This window comes from Acomys minous, assembly GCF_964271855.1.
Source record: "Acomys minous genome assembly, chromosome: 12".
In the NCBI taxonomy this organism is placed as follows: domain Eukaryota; kingdom Metazoa; phylum Chordata; class Mammalia; order Rodentia; family Muridae; genus Acomys; species Acomys minous.
This window is the reverse complement of record NC_140493.1, coordinates 76,853,186-76,874,497: the sequence shown is the minus strand read 5'-3', so window position 1 is coordinate 76,874,497 and position 21,312 is coordinate 76,853,186. Positions and strand designations below refer to the sequence as shown.

The 21,312-nt window shown below is 44.1% G+C and overlaps 1 protein-coding gene across 5 annotated transcripts in view; it reads left to right on the top strand.

Moving 5' to 3' along the window:
- TADA2A (transcriptional adaptor 2A) overlaps positions 1-21,312 on the top strand; it is a 46,320-nt gene that overhangs the window by 15,517 nt on the left and 9,491 nt on the right. For 4 of the 5 annotated variants that reach the window (XM_084750538.1, XM_084750535.1, XM_084750536.1 and 1 more), the window contains exons 5-11: positions 1,871-1,962; positions 3,854-4,011; positions 6,179-6,267; positions 7,310-7,382; positions 16,144-16,207; positions 17,770-17,813; positions 19,514-19,624. In XM_084750538.1, coding sequence (XP_084606664.1) covers positions 1,871-1,962; positions 3,854-4,011; positions 6,179-6,267; positions 7,310-7,382; positions 16,144-16,207; positions 17,770-17,813; positions 19,514-19,624 — 631 coding nt within the window. The remainder of the gene's footprint in view (positions 1-1,870; positions 1,963-3,853; positions 4,012-6,178; positions 6,268-7,309; positions 7,383-16,143; positions 16,208-17,769; positions 17,814-19,513; positions 19,625-21,312) is intronic. The other variant, XM_084750539.1, reaches the window with a different exon arrangement.

The window sequence follows — 21,312 nt, the reverse complement described above, 5'->3', positions numbered from 1 at the left end:
CCTTCCGAGTGCTGAGGTTAAAGGCGTGCGCCACCATATATTGTTTAACTTTCAAAGAAACAGCTAGAATGCCTTCCCACATGATTGCTTACTACATTGCACTTGTTGGTTTCATGTACTTGCTAACATTTGGCTTTATCATCTTACATGTTTTGGTGGGAATAGCATAGTGTTTTGTTTGTTGCCATTTTCTAAGACAGCCTCACTGTGTAACCCAGGCTGGCCTCAAACTCCCAATGATGCTCTTGCTTCAGTCTCCAAGTGCTAAGATTATAGGCGCGTACCACCCCAACCTCCTCTCCTTCGATTTATTTGCCTTTTTGTACGTTTTTAACTTTTAATTATGTGTATGTGGGGGAGGTGTGCACATGTGCATTCACAGGGCCTGGAGATGTCAGGTCCCCTTTGAGCTGGGATTAGAGTGCTTATGAGCTTGTCCAGTGTGGGTGGTGGGAACCAACCGCAGGGCCTCTGCAAGAGCAGCACAGGTTCTAAAGTCTGAGTCATCTCTTTAGCCTCCGATCTCTTTTTGAGTTAAAAAGTTTATTACTGGTTTACTTTGCAGCTGGGGTCTCTCTGTGTATCCTTGGCTGTACTAGATTTGCTGTGTAGGCTTAGGCTAGCCTCAACTGCTCTATCCTAATGCCTCAGCCTTCTATTTGCTGGGATCACAGGCATCTGCTGCCATACTCACTTGATATTATCTTCTGTTTGCTTGTTTGAGAAAAGGTCTCCCTTACTACATAGCCTTGGCTGGCGGGGATCTTGCTGGGTAGACTAGACTGGTCTCAGATTTATGGCGCGCATCCTGCCTTTGCTTTCTTAGTGCTGGGATTACAGCTGTGTGCCATCACTGCCAACCAGTTTGTTTTGAGATAAGTGTAAAGTCCTCACATTTCAGCCTTCCACTCACTTGCCTTTGCATACCTTTTGTTCTGTATGGGTTCCTTTGTTTCTCTTTTGTTTTTTGCTATGTAGTCTTGGCTATGTAGTCCTAGAATGTCCTAGAACCAGGCTGGCCCAGAACTCAAAGAGATTGACCTCCTCTGCCTCTGGAGTGCTGGGGTTGAAGGGGTGTGCTACCATGCCTGCCTCTTTTCTTTTTAAATTGATTTACTTTTTAATCATTTTAAAGATGTATTTTAGTTTGTGCGTGTGTGCATGTGCTTGCGTATACATGCATACTCACAAGTGCACGTGCGTGTACATGTTTGAGTCAGGTGCCTGTGGAGTCTAGAGATATTTGATCTGGAACTGGGATTACAGATGGTTCTTAGCCACCTGCCATAGGTGCTAAAAATCAAACTCTGGTCCTCTAGAAGAGTAGTATGTACCTCTGACTGCTGAACCAGGAAATATTATCACCATAATTACTATGTAACACATCCAGAAACATTTATTCTTTACAGAAAACAAAGTTTAAGCATAGCCATATTTTGCTGGTCTACAAAGTCAGTCCAGGATGGCCAAGGCTACACAGAGAAACGCTGTCTCGAAAAAACAAAAAACAAAAAAAATAAAGACAGGGTCTCTCACTGAGCCTGAAGTCAGTGCTCCTGCCTGCTCTCATTGGGATCGCAGACGTGCGCTGCCAAGACATGGTGCAGTCTTTAACCCGTGTACTACAACTGGGCTTCCTGCATGACATTCCCATCCTGTTCTCTCTATCTCTCTCTTTCTTCCCCCCCCTCCCCCGTTTTTTAAGACAGGGTTTCTCTGTGTAGCCCTGGCTGTCCTGGACTCACTCTGTAGACCAGGCTGGCCTTGAACTCACAGCAATCCACCTGCCTCGGCCTCCTGAGTGCTGGGATTGAAGGCGTGCTTACCACGCCCGATCCCTGTTCTTAACCAAAGCTTTTTTTCTCCTTAGACCTCAGACTTTCCTGTTCTTGACCCCAGCTGGACTGCTCAAGAGGAAATGGCCCTTTTAGAAGCTGTAATGGATTGTGGCTTTGGAAACTGGTAAGAACGTAGTATTGAAGAGTCCCATGCTCCTGGGCTCAGGGGGAAGCACTGTTGAAACATAAGGGAGAGAGCCTGGAAAGTGGAGAGCTGTGCTGTTTTCCTGAGGCCAGTGACTCAGAGACAAGGTCCCTTCCACATGCACTTCTTCCAGGCCTGAGCTATCCCCAGAAGGCAGGGTGCTTAGTGTTTGTGACCGGACAGTTCTCAGAGGTTAGGGTTACATCTACACCACAATTGTTCTGACTTGTGTAGTAGTACAGGTCACTCATTATTGATCCCTTTTAGATTTGTAGGTCTCTGGGCAATAGTTTCCATATTCATGTAGGTGAATCAGACTTGAGGTGGGTAGTCAGGCTGGCCTGAGGCTGAAGTTTCACAGCTCCCTATCGGCTCTGTCTTTAGCTTTCCAATTGCTTACTTGAGCTTGGTGAGATCAAGCAGGATGTGTCACTGTTGCCCTAGGGTGCAGTGCCATTGTTAAAATACGAATGTTCATGTCAGGGCTTGGGATAGGAGTTTGCCTGCCTCGGTGTTTCCTGGAGATTGATATTAAATGTCTTCCTCTCTTTTGCTCTCTAGGTTTTGGGTTTTATTGTTGTTGTTGTTGTTGTTTGTTTTTTGTTTTGTTTGTTTGTTTTATTTTATTTTTATTTTTTGTTTTTAAGACAAGTTTTCTTAATCTGGAGATTGTGGTTTCAGCTAGTTTGAGTTGGCCAACAAGCTCCCAGGATCTGCCTCCAATATGCTAGTGTCATAGATAAGGCCACATGCCTAGGTTTTTTTATATGGGTGCTGGGGATGCGACCTCAGGTCTATAAGTCTGCACAGAGAGTTCTTTACCCACTGAGCCGGCTCCCCAACTCCCACATTTTGCTTTTAGGAACATTCCTGCTGATAATTTTGCTTTGTGTACTAGGAGCAGAGATGTTATTAAACACATTTGCTCATAAAGCATTTGAAGCCTAGGGAGTTAAATTCCTTCTCATTTTTCGTGAAGGACCCTGTCCTGGATCTCCCTGCTTGCTGGCACTCATAGTCCTTCCAGGAACTTGGAATATAGGACAGGCTGGCCTCACATTCAGAGGTCCTCCAGCCTTCACCTCCCAAGTTCTAAGATTAAGTGGCGCACACCTTTAACCCCAGCACTCGGGAGGCAGAGGCAGGCGGATCTCTGTGAGTTCAAGGCCAGCCTGGTCTACAAAGTGAGTCTAGGACAGCCAAGGCTACACAGAGAAACCCTGTCTTGAAAATCAAAAAAACAAAACAAGCAAAAAGAGCATAAGCCACCACGGCCCCTGCCCCCTCTACCTAAGACATTGTCTTTCTCCATAGCCCTGGCTGATCTGGAGCTTGCTATGTGGACCATGCTGGCTTCAAACCCACAGAGAGTGCCTGCCTCTACCTCCCTAGTGTTGATATTAAGGGCATTGCCACCACACCTGGTTCCGAGATGACTTATTTACAGCCCTTCTTTCTCTGGCCTACCTCAGGGAAGTTTATAGGTGATAGTGATGATGATTGAAACAGGGTTCAAGGCTCTCTCTCAGGCTGGCCTTTGAATATGTAGTCAAAGATCACTTTGAATTCCTGACCCTTTTGCCTTTGCCTCCTGAGTGTTGAGATTATAGGTGTGTACCTCCATGTGTGGGCTTCATGTCATCTAGAAAAAAAGCCCGGCCTGGAAATTGAGGGATATTTATAGTCATCTTCCTTCCAGTGGAAAGGAAAGGCCCCTTTATTGTTCCTCTGTCTCAAAGTAGCAGTATTTGGAACACCAGTAGTAGATCTGCCTCACTGTTTTACTGCACATATGGAATAACACACCAAGCTTTCAGTGGTCTATGTAAGTAAGAAAACTACTCTCTTCCTGTATTCCACCTTTTTCCAGGCAGGATGTGGCTAATCAGATGTGCACCAAAACCAAGGAGGAGTGTGAGAAGCACTACATGAAGCATTTCATCAATAACCCTCTGTTTGCATCCACCCTGCTAACCCTCAAGCAGGCCGAGGCAGCCAAAGCTGCTGACACAGCCATTCCATTTCACTGTGAGTACCTGCCTTTTTTGGGTAAGAGGTACTTAGCCCATCCTTGGGCTCTGTCTCCATAGCAGGTAAACAGTGATTTGATGACTTGGGCAGATAAAGAGCTTCTGGGGAAAAGGAGTTTGGTATGATACAGCTGAGTCAGGGCCATGATATGGGCGGGAGGGAGCACATCCCAGAGGTAGGAGTTACAGTTCCTTCTCTGGGTCTCTTGGCATGTATTAGTTAACATTAATGATTGCTTCTCTAGGATGATATGTCTAAAAGGGGCCAGTCTGTCTATGTTGTCATTTGTTACAAGCCCTTTGGATCATTTATAATCAGAGGTAGTAGTTGTTTACCAAGATCCAGTGTTGCCTTGGTGTTAAGTCTGAGGAGTATTTGGTTCTTCTGATTCTCCTGGTCACAGCACTGAAGGCAGTCTTTTAATCTTATGTGCCTGTGGGGACCAGTGGTAACACAGTGCCACCAAAACCTTAGGAATTACACACTAGTGTCTTCCACGAGTGTACATGGATGCCTTCCTTTCCTCGCCTTTTGGAAACAGCTTTGTAGCTGACTAGCTCAGCGGTTGCTGATGCTTCCTGTTTGAGTTGGATGCTAGCACTTTCCTTAGGTCCATTAGGCCTGTTTGCTCCTAACAGGGTAAAAGTGCCTGGGTGAAATCAATAGAACAGGTGCTTTTTTGTTACACATGAGGAAACTAAGAATTTTTAAAAGTCGAACAATTTATACAACTTATACTTTATGGTGTTTGTTTGCTTTTTGAGATAGGGTCTCTCTGTGTAGCCTTGGCTGTCCTGATTTGTAGACCAGGCTGGCCTTGAATTCACAGAGAGCCAGATGCCTCTGCCTCTGTCTCCGCCTCTGCCTCTGCCTCCCAAGCTGGGATTATAGTCGTGTCCCACCATGCCTGTCTTGTTTTTTAAACAGGGTCTCTCTATGTAGCCCTGGCTGTTAAGGAGCTCACTATGTGCACAGACTAGCCTCAAATTCAGAGATCTACCTGCCTCTGCCTCCCAAGTGTTGATGTTGGTGTTTTTATTTTGCACTGAGACAGAGTATTTCAAGCATGTAAAATTGTAGGCTGGCACTAGGACACAGTTTGATTAACTTCCCCATCCAGGATGTTTTTTTTCTGAGTTGGGTGAGATGTGTAAAATGATATTGGTCCTCAGGATCAAAGGAGCAGACTTCAGCAGGACATTTGGGTTCTGTATCAGCGCAGAAAAGAAGTATTTGTGTTTTCATTTCTTTTCATTTTTCATTCATTTGGGGAAAGCCAGAATCAGAGGACAAGCCTACAGGATAGCTCAGTAGGCAATGGCACCTGCCACCGAGCCTGAGGACCTAACTCAATCACTGGGACCGTGTGGTAGAAGGAGAGACCTGACCTCCACATGTGTGCCCTGGCACATGCCTGCCTGCACGAATACCTGCAAATCAGAGGGCATTTTTTGAGGGTTCCTTTAGACTTGGCTTCCTTCATCAGGAAGTCAGCCTGGTTTGGTGGGCACACTGACACGTACCTACAACCCCGTGATTGCCACTTGGGAAGCTGAGGCATGGGATTTGTGAGCTCATGAGAAATGTAGGATATATAGTGAGCCTGAGATATTCTGTCAGCACCAAGTAAAAACAACAATGCCAGCACCTGGGAGGCAGAGGCAGGTGGACCTCTAAATTCAAGGCCAGTCTGTGCACATGGTGAGTTCCAGGGCTGCATAGAGAGACTCTATCTCAGAAACAAACAAATACAAACAGCAAAAAGAAGCTATTGCTTTTTCATAATTATCTTTTCACTCTTTATGAAACTTTTAAATTTATTCTCTTAGATCCTTACCCCGCCCCCAAAGAAATGTGTCTCAGATATAGTGTCCCACACCTCTCACCTAGTACTCAACAGGCCGAGGCAAAAGAATTATGAGTGCGTGAGGCGACCCTCAGCTTCATAGTGATACCCAGCTTTCATATATTTTGGCTTTTGAATTCAATACGTAGCTGAGTGTGGTCTTGACCTCCTGATGCTCCTGCTTCTGCCTCCCAGGTGCTGGGATTGCAGGCATATGCCATCATACCCTGAGAAATTCTGTCCAGATTCTAAAGACGTCTGTTTGACATCTTCATGTTAATGTTTTATTAATTAAGAAAAACCTGTTGTCTGTCCCAGCTGCAGATGACCCTCCCCGGCCTGCCTTTGACTCACTGCTGTCTCGGGACATGGCAGGATATATGCCAGCCCGGGCGGATTTCACTGAGGTAACAAACGCTTGCTTTTAGTATACAATAAGGAAAGAATTATTTTTGTTTCTGATGAGGTCATTATCTCTTATTAAAGGGAGGGGTTTTTTTGCTTTTTTTTTTTTTTTCCCCCAAAGCACTATAATTTTCAGGCCTGTGGAGTAACATTTTGCTTATTCTTTTCCCATTCTGAGCACTCTGGCCTGTTTAGCAGTGACAGTTCTGAGGGAGAGCTGGCCTTCTAGGGTGCAGTGGTATTGCTCCCACCAACTTTATAGGTGTGAAATTTTTGCAGTTGTCATTCTACAGTGAGAGGTTTTCAAAGTTGTGCCTTTCTCCAAAAAAAATTTGCATAGTAATATATAAATAAATAGATATGTCTATGTTTCAATAAAAGTTTACTTCCCAAGTAGGCTGTGGACTGGGTAGTGGTTGCCGAATCCTGCATTGTGTGTACATGTGTGTCCATTAAAACTGTATTTCTCACTCAGCCATAGAATTAAAGAAAATAAACACGGAAGTTGTTACAAGATCGATTTGGCTATTTGATGCCATCTGCAGTGTTCTTGGAGATAGGGTGTTAAGCTAGTGCCCAGCGTGCCATACCCAGGAGGGTACCTTGTTCACAGCAGATGGTAGTGCAGAGCTGCCCATAGTTACCCTAACCCTGACCTGATCTCACTGTGCTGTGTAAGTGATAGTAGGACTAAACAGGCTCCCTCAGAAGGTGAGAAAAGGAAAATGAGTTAATGTGGACAACTTTCTCATTTGAGTACTTGAAAGTCTAATAAGAGGTTCTCCTTGGAGCGAACAGACTATTGAGCATTTTTAAGCAATAATCTTGGCTTTGCTCCTGATACTGTCCTATCCCAGTGCTTTGTTTTCATGACTGCCCGAAAGTCTTTTGAATTTTTCCAGTAACTTTCCCTTAGAGCACTGTCTTTGCTTTTTATTCGGTTTAGTACTTGGCAGATACTGGCTCAAGGACTTTGCATCTGAAGCATGGCTTTTGTAAAGGCATTGCTCAAAACTGATGGGTTTGGATTTCCCCCTCTAACAGGAGTTTGACAATTATGCAGAATGGGACTTAAGAGACATTGATTTCGTTGAAGATGACTCGGACATCTTACATGGTAATGTTTATTTTATCAGATGCTTATTGGTATAAGTACTGATGCTTGGATATAAGATTAATAAAACATGTTTCTTGCCTTTAACGAATTCAGAGCTGGACAGGTGACATGGCTCAGTGGTAGAGTGTGCCCCAGGCCCTGGGTTGGATTTAGGCATTACAAAAAATAAAAATAAAAATTATACCTTTGTCAAGTTTTGGCCCATTTAAATGTCTTGTGCTGGTGGTAAAAGTATTGATCACATACTAGTCCTTGGGACTGTCTGATCCCTTCGGCTGAGGAAGCCCACGTTGAGGGAATTGATTAAGTGGTCCTTGTCTCCTTAGGGAAACAGCATACAGACCTTGGGTTTCAGTTATAACTGTGGATGCTGTTCACTGTCATGTGCTAACACATAGTTAGGAAATTGTCATTTTTCAAGCGTGTACTTTAGGCCCAAAATGGGAGCTCTTATTTCTTAGAACTGCTGATTTTACATTGTATTATTGTTGTTATTACTTAGATACACATATGTGCCTCTGCTTGTGTATGATGATGTACACTTGTATCTGGAGGTCAGAGGGAACCTCAGGTGTCATTCTTTGGGCGCTTCCTTTTCTTTTTCTTGAGACAGTCTTTCACTCTAGCCAGACCTTGACCAGGAGACTAGACTAGATAGCCAGAGAGCCTGAGGATATGGTTGGCTCCGTCCCCCAGGTGGTACATACTGATAGTGTACCACTGAGCCCACCTTTTTTTTTTAACATGGGTTCAAGTTAAGAGCTTTACCAACTGAACTGTTTCCCTACCTCCCTTTCGCATGTTAAAAATGGAGACTGTGTTGCCTAGGGTCTCAAACTTGCCTTATAGCCAAGGATGATCTCCGCCTCCTGGCTCTCCTCTATCCACCTCCTGGGTGCTGTACTTACTGGAGTACATTGCTTTTCCCCCCACACTGGAGATTGAGCATTGTGAACTGTATGATACACAATTAAGTGCCTCTAAAGAGAATATTTCAGAAGCACTGGAGATCAAGGGGTGTCTTCCTGGCAGCACCTCAGGAGTGCCTTGTTTATGGCTCTGAGCTCTTACGGAGCTTCTCTGGCAGCATGGCTGTGGCTGGCACATGCTGCCCCCAGCAGTCCCTTAGGACAAATGCAGGGGTCCAGGAGCTCAGGAAGACTCAGGAAGATAGGAGAAGGAACTTTTAAGCGTAACTGGCACACGCAGGGGCACAGATTGATGGGAATCAGGACATTGGTTCAAGCCTGGGCTTGCTTCTGAGTCACTGTGGAATCTTGGGCAAGTCCCTGGAGTCCTGCTAGCTGTTTCCTAGTGTCCCATATCAGTAAAGAATGGGTGACTGATTAGTCAGCGTGTACATGTATCTAATGAATGATGCGTGCAATGCAGATTGGTGTTATTGTTCCATACCACTGTACTCTTAATATGACTGGACATTAGCAACATTCCTTTCAGGTTCCTCATAATACTAGAGGGAATATGGACTTATGCCAGCAAGCTGGTTCTTTGTGTCACCCAAAGATTGGTATTGATTCATGAAATTTACCTAATAAAGTTGGCTTCCCAGTCCACGATGGAAGCATGGGATACAGTAGAGGCCTAGTTAGTTGCATTCCAAGTATACCAGAAGGTTCCCAGCGTGGGCCCAGGAAAGGCATGTCCCATGGTATGAGGAAAATAAGGAAGTTCTGAAACCTCATAAGTGGTACTGCATCCTCCTTGTTGAAATGAGCTATTATTGGTTCAGAAAAAAAGCACAGAGCCAGGCGTGGTGGTGCACGCCTTTAATCCCAGCACTTGGGAGGCAGAGGCAGGTGGATTGCTGTGAGTTCAAGGCCAGCCGGGTCTATAGAGTGAGTCTAGGACAGCCAAGGCTACACAGAGAAACCCTGGCTCGGAAAACAGGAATTTTAAAAAAGCACAGAGGACTCACTAACTTGGCACTTTAATCTTGTGACATAATGAGATTTCCTGGCAGATGCTTAGTGAGCCCACTGGACTCACCTCCTTTTCTTCCTTCCTTTCTTTCCTCCCCCTCTCTCCCTTTCTTTTTCCCCCCCTGAGATAGGGTTTCTCTGTGTAGTCCTGACTGCCCTGGAACTCACTCTGTATATACTAGGCTAGCCTTGAGCTGACAAAGATCCGCCTGCCTCTGCCTCCCAAGTGCTCGGATTAAGTGTACGATACCACCACAAGGCCCAGGCTCACTCCTTTTACCTGTGAAAATCTCTAAATAAGTGGACAGCCCCTTTCTTAAGTGTCCAGGATCCTCAGCTTACAGGTAGATCATCTTTCTGGTTCCAGGCAAGATGGAGGCATAAGGCGCTCCTGCTGAGCCAGGGTTTGCCATGCTTCTCAGGTTACATGCTAGTGTGGTTTGTGTTCTCGCTGACTGTTTGGTTTTGATCTAACTCTGAAGCCCAAACTGCCTTACAGCTTGCTATGTAGACCAGGCTGACTTGGCATCCTCTTGTGTCTGTCTGCTTTTCAAGCACTGATATTTCATTCACGTGCCACCATGCCAAACTTTCATGCCATCTCTATGTGGAAAACTAATTGCATCAAGGTTTCTCTGCCATGGTATATCTCTTTTTTATTTTTCAGAGTGTGTATATGTATATATAATATATATTTCTTTTTAATTTAAATTCCCAGCTTTTAGGCCTTTAACTGTATACTAGAGGCCCAGCTGGTCTTTTTGCATTCACTTGTTACTGTCTTTCATTTTATAGAAATCCAGCTGTTTACGCATAAGGCAGTTTAGATAGAAATAATAATAGTAGCTAACACATATTTCATTTACTGTTTTCCGGTTGCTGTTTTAAGCCCTTTACATGTATTAAATATTTTCTCCCTGTTGGGACAGGGTCTTGCTAGGTGACCCAGGTTGGTCTCAAACTCTTGATTTTTCTGCTTTAGCCTCCTGAATGCTGGACTTACAGGTGTACACCACTTCACCAACTCTGTGCAATCATTTAATGTTTGCAGAACTCTGTACGTTGAGAGTTTCCATTATTTCTACTTTTACAGATGGAGAAGTAGGAGCATGAAAAGGCCAAGTACTCACCTCCTGTATACAGACAGCAAATAGCAGGGCCATTCCCACAGTCTGTTCTCAGCACTGTGCAATACTATCTAGTTTTTGTTGGTTTGGGGGGGTTCTTGGAGGTGTGTGGTAATGTTTATTTACTTGTATTCGCATGATGTGAGCATGCATGTGTGTATGCCATGACACTAATGTGGAAGTCAGAGGATAGCTTGCGGAGTCGGTTGTCTTCTTCCACCATGTGGGCTTCAGGGATCAAACTCTGACTGTCAGCTTTGGTGCTGCAAGTCTTCACACATTCACCCATTTTCACCAGCTTTTTTTTTGTTTTGTTTTGGTTTTTTTTTTTTTTTTTTGGGTTATGGTTTTACATTGTAGCCTAAGCTGGCTTCAGCCTGACGGCCATCCTTCTGTGTTGGTCTTCCCAGTGCTGGGGCTACAGGCAAGAACCACCATACCTATGACATTTTTGTTGCTGTTTCTTTTCTTGGCTCATATTTGCAGTCTTGTGTAGCTGCACCACAAGGAGAGGTGAGAAGAGATAATGTTCCCTTTTTACACTCAAAGACTGGCTTTCTGATGGTTAACTTTAACCAATAGGTCACATAGCTATTGTTTGTAGACTTATTTTTGTGTGTCTTGGCCAAAAGATTGCAGGGGTGGGATGACTTTTTGTTTTATGTATTTATTTTGTTTTTCAAAACAGGCTTCCTCTATGTATCCCTGGATGTTCTGGAACTCACTCTGTAGATCAGCCTGGCCTCAAACTCAGAGATCCACCTGCTCTGCCTCCTGAGTGCTGGGATTAAAGACGTGGGCCACCACACCTGGCCATGTTTTATTATGTTTATTTTTTTATGTGTGTTCATGAGAAAGCCAGAGGAAGATGTCAGCTGGCCTTTATCACTGTCCACCTTATAGTTTGAGACAGTTTCTCTCATTGAACCAGAAACTCCCCATTTTGGTTAGGCTAGCTAGTCAGCATGATCCCAGGATCTGCCCATCTCTCCTGCTCTAGGGCTGGGGTTGCAGGCACGTGCAGCCATGCCCAGCTTTTCCGTGAGTTCAAAAGATTTGAACTTAGGTCCTTTTGCTCTTGTAGCAATCACTGTTACCCACTGAGCCATATCCCTGGCCTCTTAGGTTTTGTAAGATTTATTTTTTTACATGGGATTGAGGCACATACCTTTAATCCCAGCACTCACAAGGTAGAGACAGGAGGATCTTTGAGTTTGAGGTCAGCCTGGCCTATTATATAGGTTCCAGGATAACCAAGATTACATAGAGATCGTATCTCAAAAGTCCCCCTAAAGAGCTTTGTTTTTATTATGTTTAGTTATGTATATTTGCGTGTGTTCCCGGCTGTGTGCACATGAGTGCAGGTGCCTACAAGAGACTAGAGGTGTCAGATCCCCTAGGAGCATAAGTTACAAGCCATTTTGAGCTACCAGACATGAGTGCTAGATACTGAACTATAATCCTCTACAAGAGCGTGTGACCACTGAGCCACCTCTCCGGCCTCACCCCTTAGCACAAGCGGGCCTCAGATTCCAGTTGAGAATCCTCCTGCCTCAGCCTCCTGAGTGCTGGGATTACAGGTGTGATTTGGAAAGCTTTGCATCTGGGGATTGCCTGTTTGCACCCTTGCTGTGAGGATTTTGACTGGGCTCTCCGCAGTTAAGTGCCCTCAGTTGCTTTTCTTGCCAAGCAAGCAGTAAGTGCCTTCTGTGCAGAAAACAGAAACATGTTGCTAGCTATTTTAACAATGTTAGAAATACACTGCAGTGGGAAGGAGCTGCCTCTGTCTTCTGCCCACTTCTTGAAATATTTTAAGGCCAGCCGTTTGGAAACTGTCAGGCCCCAGTGTAATCACAGGGCGACTGTTCTTCCCCAGAGCTGGGAGTTCAGGGCCTGTGTCAATAGGTAGGTTCTGAGTGGCTCTAGTTAGTGGTCTCTGGCCAGTTTGTCTGGCAACTTGTACTGGAACTTCTGGTGCTCAGAGTTCTCTGTCGCAGAGCCCGCCTTCTCACTTCCATCCTGCCCTGTGCCTCCCTGGGTTGTTGCTGCTGTTAAGATCTTGCAATCTTTGTTGCTGAGTGTGCTTTATAAGGAAAGGGGGTAGTTTGAAACACTAATTTTTCTCTGGGAGAATTCCAGCACTCCTCCCATTGCTGCTGTTTCTTTTCTTCCCTTGTTGCCTGGAGCCAATGGCACTGAAATAATCAGGCAGTACAACCAGTGGTTAGCAGTATTTATTTATAGATTATTTTTGTAGTACAGTCTCGGGGGGGGGGGGGTTTGTTTGTTTTGTTTTAACTTCGTCATTCCTACACAAGTCTTGGGAAACAACATGGTAAAGTTAGCATTTTGCAAAATTGCAGAAACGTTTTTATTAAAAGTATCCCTAATTTGCACTGATCTCTAAGATACTTCTTTTCTATAGCAGTTTCCTAAATGGATAGATGAGTGAAGGATTTAAAGGACCTAACATGAGATTTCTAAGTATTTCTACTATTGTAACTCTTCCCTTCTGTTTGGAGTTGTTACTTCTCCATCCTTCCATTCTCATAAGAAACTTCATTATAAATTTCATATGTGGTCACACTATGTATCAGAGACACTTCTCTTCCTCCTTTCCACAGCCTGCCTACCAACCATCTATTAAACAAAGGCAGGGTGTGTGTGACTGTCCTGTGCTCTCAGAACTGTTACGTAGAGCAAGCCCCAAACCAAGAAAGATTTCATTCTTAAAAATGTGTAATGCGGAATGTGGTGGCACATGCCCTTACTCCCAGCACTGGGGAGGGAGAAACAGGTAGATCTCTGTGAGCTCGAGGGCAGCGTTCTAGGCCAGCCAGAGTTACATAGTAAGATTGTCTTTAAAAAGAAGAGGGGCTTAGAAGAGACAAGTTTGTTACCTAAAGGGTTTGAAAATCCATCTCCTTCAATCTTTTTTTTTTTTTTTTAACGCAGATTCTCACATAGCACAGGCTGGCCTGGAACACTAATTCTTCTGTCACCATTTCCAGGTGTTAAGGTTGCACGTGTGTACCACCGTGCCCAGCAAAAATGTATTATCCTGCCCCCATCCTACCAGGACTGTAGAGCTCTAGACTTTTGTTTGCTTTCATATGGTAAAAGAAATTGCTGGTCCTTTTTTTTTTTTAATGATTTTTTAAAGGTTTATTATTTTATGTATATGAGTATTCTGTTTTTATGCACACCGGAAGAGGTAATCAGATCCCATTACAGATGGTTGTGAGCCACCATATGGGTGCTGGGAGTTGAACTCAGAATCTCTGGAAGAGCTGTCAGTGCTCTTAACCGCTGCGCCACCTCTCCAGCCCCAATTGCTGGTTCTTACGAACCGTTATATGCTCTTCTCTTACTTGGTCCTATTTTTTCCTCTTCTACAATATATCATGGTTTGAGTAGAAATGTGGGTTTCCAACTGTTTTGTGGAGAGACCTTCAGCGACTACTGCTGGGAACGGAAGCTGGGCCTAGAGTAGGGGGCTCAGCTGGATGAGATGTGACTTACTGTGCCAACTGAGATTTTGTTTGAAAACAGTGTTTAAAGCTAATAGACTGTGTATGACTCGTTGCCACCCTGGGCTAACCTTGAATGTAGGCCTCTGCACCAGGAGTGAAGGATGAGATGGCATTGCTTTTGAATTACCAGCATTCCAGGGGCTCCGGGGTCTAAGTTGGAGTGACACTTCCTTGTTGGAAGATAAATGTGGATTCCCATACACAGTCAAATTCACTGCTAGAAAGGCTGGTGTGTTTATTTTTATATTATCTGACACTTGGATTGTGCACTTTGGTTTTTCAAGGCATGTGATAAGTTGCTTTGTGGTGCTGAGGCATCTTCCTCCCATGAATGTGTTTGGTAATGAAAAACTCAAACACTACACTGCATTTACACAATGCTTAAGGACATAACAAGTTCTTAAGATAGTTCCAGCGTGTACTGAAGTCATTAAATTAAGATGCTTTCAGACTCTCAACAAGAAGAGTGGTTATTAAGCAGCGTAATGCTAAGTTATGTGCTGTTCATGGTTTCTTCTATAATTGTTAATAATTAGTCTTTATTTTTTAACCCTGGAAGTCTTCTAATTATGAACTGCCTGTGGGGATTTTTTTTTTACTTTTAATTTTTTACTAATATACTATTAATAAACCAGGCTTAGGATAGGATGACAGAGAAAGTAAAGCCACTAACAGATAGCCAACACATGGAAGGGTCATTGCTTTTTTGAGACAGGGTTTCTCGGTGTAGCCTTGGCTGTCCTGGAACTTGATCTGTAGACCAGGCTGGCCTCAGAGATCCTCCTACCTCAGCCTTCCAAGTTTGGAGAATTAAAGGCTTGTGCTACCATGCCCAGCTTCATTGTCATTTAGATTCCTGGTCACCTGCATTTAGATTCCTGGTCTTTTCTCAACTATGTGTGATCTGCAGCTGGTTGTTTTCTTAGGAAATGATAGGAAACAAGGCAGGGGAAGGCCATGCTGACCTTGCAGAGCTTGAGCTCCTGTCAATGTTGGGGGGAGAGTTAGAAGCAGAGGAACTGCACATCAGATTGAGTTGTAAAGTAGTAGTCTAAGTCCCATTTGTAGGGAGGGAGCTGGAGAAGACAGGGACCAGTCAGTGAGGATGAGATGTTCTTCTATAAGGAGGCATCACCATGACAAGAAGCAAGATGCCTGAGTTGAGGGATGTGATGAGGTAGAGAAGTGTTCGGGAAGCTCCAGGTGCTTAGGTTAGAGTCCACTGGCTGTGTAGAGAGGGGAAAGAGGTTCCAGATTGGTTTCAGTATTGGGCAGCTAGCTTTACTGTAATGCTGTTATCCAAGGTAAGAGTTTTAGAAGACAGAAAAGAAGCAGGAATATGTAAGTTTGCTATGGAAGCCATGTAAGAAGGAATATCAAACAAGATGCAAAGCTTAAAATAGTTGTGAGAGTTTTAGATCGTATAGTCTGGTGGAACTTGGAACCCTGGAGGCTAAAGAGCTTGTAGGAATGAGGTGAGGAGTGAAGAGAGACAGGAACAGAAACCTTAGGAACTCTGAAGGAGGTAAGAGCCGGGGAAGGGAAGACAGCGCTGCACTGTTGCACTGATTCCAGCTCCTTGTTTACCCTGAGGTGACAGCTAGGAGAGCAAGCAAGGCATAGCTTTTACAGTGCTTAACCTGCTTAATGCATCTTTTCATTTAGAGTGCAGAACTCAGCACTGCAGACTGTTGCTGCTACCCAGTTGAAATGCTTCTCCTAACCACATGCCTGCGCTGGTCATCAGGGCTGCCCTGTCATCGGCTCTTGAACCTAACCCTGTGCAGTTATGGCAATATTCATATTTGAGTATATAACTGGAGGTGTAGTCAGTGGTACAGCACTTGCCTGGTCTGGGTTTGGTTTCCAGGGTTACTAAAATAATGATAACAAATGTTATTATTTATGATGGAAAGATTTAGGGTGCTTAAATCGTTTTCATAGAATAGTTAAGATTTGGGTAAGCCAAGCATGGTGGTACATGTTTATAATCCCAGCTCTCAGGATGCAGAGGCAGGAGAGTAGCTGTAAGTTCAAAGCCAGCCAAAATATCAAAACTTCAGGTCAAGACCCTCCCTTAAAAATAATTTTTGACGGGGATTTTTTTTGTCTTGACTTTGATCTTTATCTTTATTATTTATATGTGTATTTGTGTTTATAGCTCTGAAAATGGCTGTGGTGGATATCTATCATTCCAGGTTGAAAGAGAGGCAAAGACGAAAAAAGTAAGTAGAAAAGCCATCCTGTTTTCTCTCACCTTTGGACTGTTGATTGCATGTTGTCCATAGGAACACTCTGCTGTGGCTTACCATGTGACCTTGTAGAAGACACTTAACCTCCTTAAGCCTCAATGTCTCTATCAGACAGAGCCAGCAATTCCAGTCTTGTTTTACTCCCTCTTTTTTCTCTGGTGTTATGTGGGTATGTTGATGCATAATGTGAGGAAACTATTTAAGCTCTTTGGGGAAAAAAGGCAGCCGGGCGAGGTGACACACACCTTTAATCCCAGCGCTTGGGAGGCAGAGACAGATGGATTGCTGTGAGTTCAAGGTCAGCCTGGTCTACAAAGTGAGTCTAAGACAGCCAAGGCTACACAGAGAAACCCTGTCTTAAGCTGGGCGGAGGTGGCGCAGGCTTTTAATCCCAGCACATGAGAGGCAGAGGCAGGTGGATCACTGTGAGTTCGAGGCCTGCCTGGTCTATAAAGTGAGGCCAAGACAGCCAAGGATACACAAAGAAACCCTGTCTCAAAAAAAAGGGGGGGGAGAGGAGTGGCATTGGGAGACACTCATAGGACCAAGATGTGACCTGTAGTGCAGCTTTCTCCTATGTGTCTGGAACAGCTTCCATGAAGTATTGCAGAAGCTCAGAGCTGCTGCCTGAGGAACCTCAGTGCTAGTCACCGACATCTCTGGGTGTGTAACTCAGCATGGTTTGCTTGAGTTCACTTTGCATAGCACTCACAGAGAGTATCGTAGAACTTGGTTGCTGAAAGTTGCTGTTAAATCTTATATTTCATGATGTTCTTCCTTTTAAACATGGTCAGTCTATATTTATTTCAAGTGGTTTCAAAGTATGTAAATGCATGGTTATAAATGCTTAATGTGTGACCATCATGTCCTTTCCCTTAAATGGCTGTTGTATTGGTTATCACCATATGGGCAGATTCCCTTCCCCACCATCTTGACAGACACATGCTTTTCAGCATTCATCAGTGGTAGCGGAGTCATCTGTGAGAGTCCTTTGTACCCCAAGAGAGATGGGTCAGTATGTCCATTCAGAGCAGTGTTTCTCAGCCTTCCTAATGCTGTGACCCTTTAACATGTTCTTCATGTTGTGGTGGTCCTCTAGTTACAAAATTTTATAATTTGGCTACTGTTACGATTCGTAATCCAAATTTTGATAGGCAGGATGTCTGCTACCCCCAAAGGGATCATGGCCCACAGGTTGAAAACATGTAATTTAGAGACTAATTTAGAGACCAACTTCTCTGGACCCTGATATTCCACCTTATAGTGTTTAGGATATATAATAAGAACTATATATAGAAGATAAAAATGTGAAACTTCCTTTTTAAATTTATGATTTATTTATTAGATTTTTTGAGACATGGTTTCTCTGAGTGGTCCTGGCTATCTTAGAACTAGCTTTGTAGACCAGGCTGGCCTCAAATGCAACAGAGATCCTCCTGCCTCTGTCTCCCAAGAGCTGGGACTAAAGGCATGCCCCACCATGCCCAGCTGAAATGTACTCTTAATACATAGATTATTGTGGTTTTTCATTCTAGGATTATAAGAGATCATGGATTAGTCAACCTTAGAAAGTTCCGATGTGAGTATGAACTGCCTTTTTTATTCTAAATTCTTCTAAAATTGTTAAGTAGTTTCAGATAATTGTGGGAGAGTTGATAATCCACATTGCACGCTAGCTAGCATCACCTAGGAAGATTTAAAAATTCTGATGCATGGGCTGGAGAGATGGCTCAGCGGTTAAGAGCACTGACTCCTCTTCCAGAGGTCCTGAGTTCAATTCCCAGCAACCACATGGTGGCTCACAACCATCTATAATGTGATGTGATGTGCACGGTATGCATAATAAATAAACAAAAAAAATATTTTAAAAAAGATTTAAAAAAAAAATCTGATGCAAGGGGCTAGAGAGATGGCTCAGCCATTAAGAGTACTGACTGTTCTTCCAAAGGTTCAATTCCCAGCAACCACATGGTGGCTCACAACCATCTATAATGTGATCTGATGCCTCTTCTGGCATACAGGTATATATGCAGGCAGAACACTGTAAATATAATAATAAATAAACAAATCTTTTCTTTTTAAAAATTCTGATACCAGACTTGGTATAGCTCACTAGTAGAGGGCTATCTAGCATGTTTGAGAAGACATTGATCCCTTGCACAGAAACCAAAAGTGTTTGAGGCAGCTCTGATCCATAATGACAATAAAGAGCCATTCATTTATCGCCAACAGCATTGCCTAAGAATTGTTACAGTAATTACAGCATGAACATTAATGGATCATTTTCTAGACAGTCATATTCGAAACTATGTTAATAAACACAACCTTGGTCTTCAGGTTATAAAAACATTTTTGTAGGGCTGGAGAGATGGCTCAGCAATTAAGAGTACCTGCTGCTCTTGCAGAGGACCAGAGTTTGGGTCCCAGGACCCACATGGTGGCTCACAACCATATACTTATTATTTCAGTTCCAAGGGATTTGATGCCCTCTTTTTACCTCTGTGCGCACACGTGTAGTACACATACATACAGGCAGGCAGGGTACTTGTGCAATTTTTTTTTTAAAGAAAAACCAGTAAGCTGGGTACAGTGGTGGACACCTGTAATCCCAGCAGGCAGGCGGATCTCTGTGAGTTCAAGGACAGCCTGGTCTACAAAGCAAGTCCAGGATAGACAAGGCTATACAGAGAAACCCTGTCTCAAAAAATAAAACAAAACAAAAATAAAACCCAGTAGAGGGCTTGGGAGTGTCTCAAAACTATGAGATATGCACAGTTTTTCCAGGTTGGTTGAGACACGGTTTTGCTGTTTGGCTGACTTAGAAGTCACTATTCTAGAGAAGGATGGTCCTCCTGCCTCCACCTCAAGGACTAGGACCACAGGCTCATGCCTCTACGCCCAGCTGATGGTTTCTTATGTCTTTACTTTCCTGTAGTGATCCATACCAGAAGTTTTGGCCAGCATTGTGTCTGATAGCACAGGTTCTGCCGTTAATTCCCTTTTCTCTTGTGGCAGCAGTGCCTGGTCCCGTGTACAGGCGTCAACAGTGCTTAGTAGAGAAGTGATCTCTGTGACAGCACATCCCTCTGTGAGGCGCTGATGCTGTGGTTGTGATTAGTGACTTACATTCCCAACTGTCTGTTTGCATCCTGTCATGGGCAACTTAGTTGTGTGCGGTTAGGAAATGTCCTTGAATTTCACTTCTTGTTTTAAGAAATAATGCCACAGGCTTAGAGGTCCTTACATTCTCTGTGACACACTGTGTTTCATTTCTTCTAGTAATGGAACGGCGCTATCCCAAGGAGGTCCAAGACCTTTATGAAACAATGAGGCGGTTTGCGAGGATTGTGGGACCAGTGGAACATGACAAGTTCATTGAAAGCCATGCATGTAGGTGTTTTTTGGAACTCGTGTGTGTGTGTGTGTGTGTGTGTGTGTGTGTGTGTGTGTGTGAGAGAGAGAGAGAGAGAGAGGGGGGGGGAGGGGAGGGAGAGAGAAGGGAGATTTAAAAGCTTAGTGAGGGGCAGGGGTAAGAGTGCTTCTCCATCAACGTGAGGACCTGACTTTAGATCTCAGCACTTACATGAAGAGCTGGGTTTGGCCGCTAGTGCTTACAGGAGGTAAAGGCTGCGGTGTGGCTGCGGTTGCCAGCCAGTACCTAGCTCCAGGCTCAGTGAGAGACTGTCTCAAAAGAATAAGGTCCTTTGGCCTCTGTGTGCTTATGTACACCACACATATACACATTCATGCCGGGCGTGGTGGCGCACGCCTTTAATCCCAGCACTCGGGAGGCAGAGGCAGGCGGATTGCTGTGAGTTCAAGGCCAGCTTGGTCTACAAAGTGAGTCCAGGACAGCCACGGCTACACAGAGAAACCCTGTCTCAAAAAAACAAAAAACAAAAAACAAACCACACACACACACTCACACACATACATACATACACACACCCCTGCACACACAAACACACACAGCCCAACATATACATGCACACACTGCATACACACTTAGACCCACACACCTCCCTAGACATTCAGCTACTCATACATACACCGCACAAACACAGACACGCAGCTACATATCAAATAGAGGAGAGACTTAGTAAATTTACAAGTTAGTAGATGCCTTTTATTTGGAGGGATTTTTCTGTTGTTTTGTTTCTTTTTGTGTTTATTTTAAAACAGGATTTTGCTGGGTCTGCAGCCTAAAACTTTCTGAGTAGTCCAAGCTGGGCTCAGACTTGAAATCCTGCCTTTGTCTTCCTAGAACTGCATTATAGGCATGTGCCATCATGGGTAGCTGTTTTTACTACTTCTAGGACGTGTCAGGTATATTGAAAAGCAAAGGGCACGACACAGTGAGCCTGTGTCTGTGTGGCCTGTTGCACTGAGTGCCCACTCCCTTCCCTCTTGCCCCTAAGCTGCCTGTTCTGCGGCCAATTCCAAACATCATATTGTTTTGCTTACAAATACTTCAGTATTAAAACTAGTTTTAAGTCATGGGGACAGGGTTGTTGACTCAGGGACATAGTCCTTCCATCTTCCTCTGGCCTCTGATGTTCCTGAGAGCATTCGTCCCAGTTATAATTGGATTTTCCACTCTTAAGCAGGAAGGCCTAGGACTCTGAGGCTCCTGGACTAGGGCTTATTTCTATGCTGTCTTCATGAGAGCTGTATATTTATTTGTCTCCTCAGCTTACTGCTGGGAAGTTTTATGGTGAGTCGTTTTGATTTTCTAGAAAAGCTCTTTACCACTGCTCATTGTGCAAGTATTTCTTAGGAAGAATCACAGGCATTTGTCTGAGCCAGATTGATTGTCCTCAGGAAACACCTTGCTTGGTTGTCATTCTTTGTGTGGTTGGTATCGAGTGACTTATTCTTTACTTCCTGTTCTAGTTTACATCATTCCTGGCATATGTGTCACTACAGAGAGCTACACCCCATGGGCGGCTTTTCCTTCACCCCGTGTTTGAAAAGCACCCAGGTTGGAATGTCCTATCACAGGATAACCCAGCAGTGTAGTCTGAGCTGTGTGCTCAGCAGCAGGGTTTGGTTTATGGAAAACATAGTGCTCTTTGGTC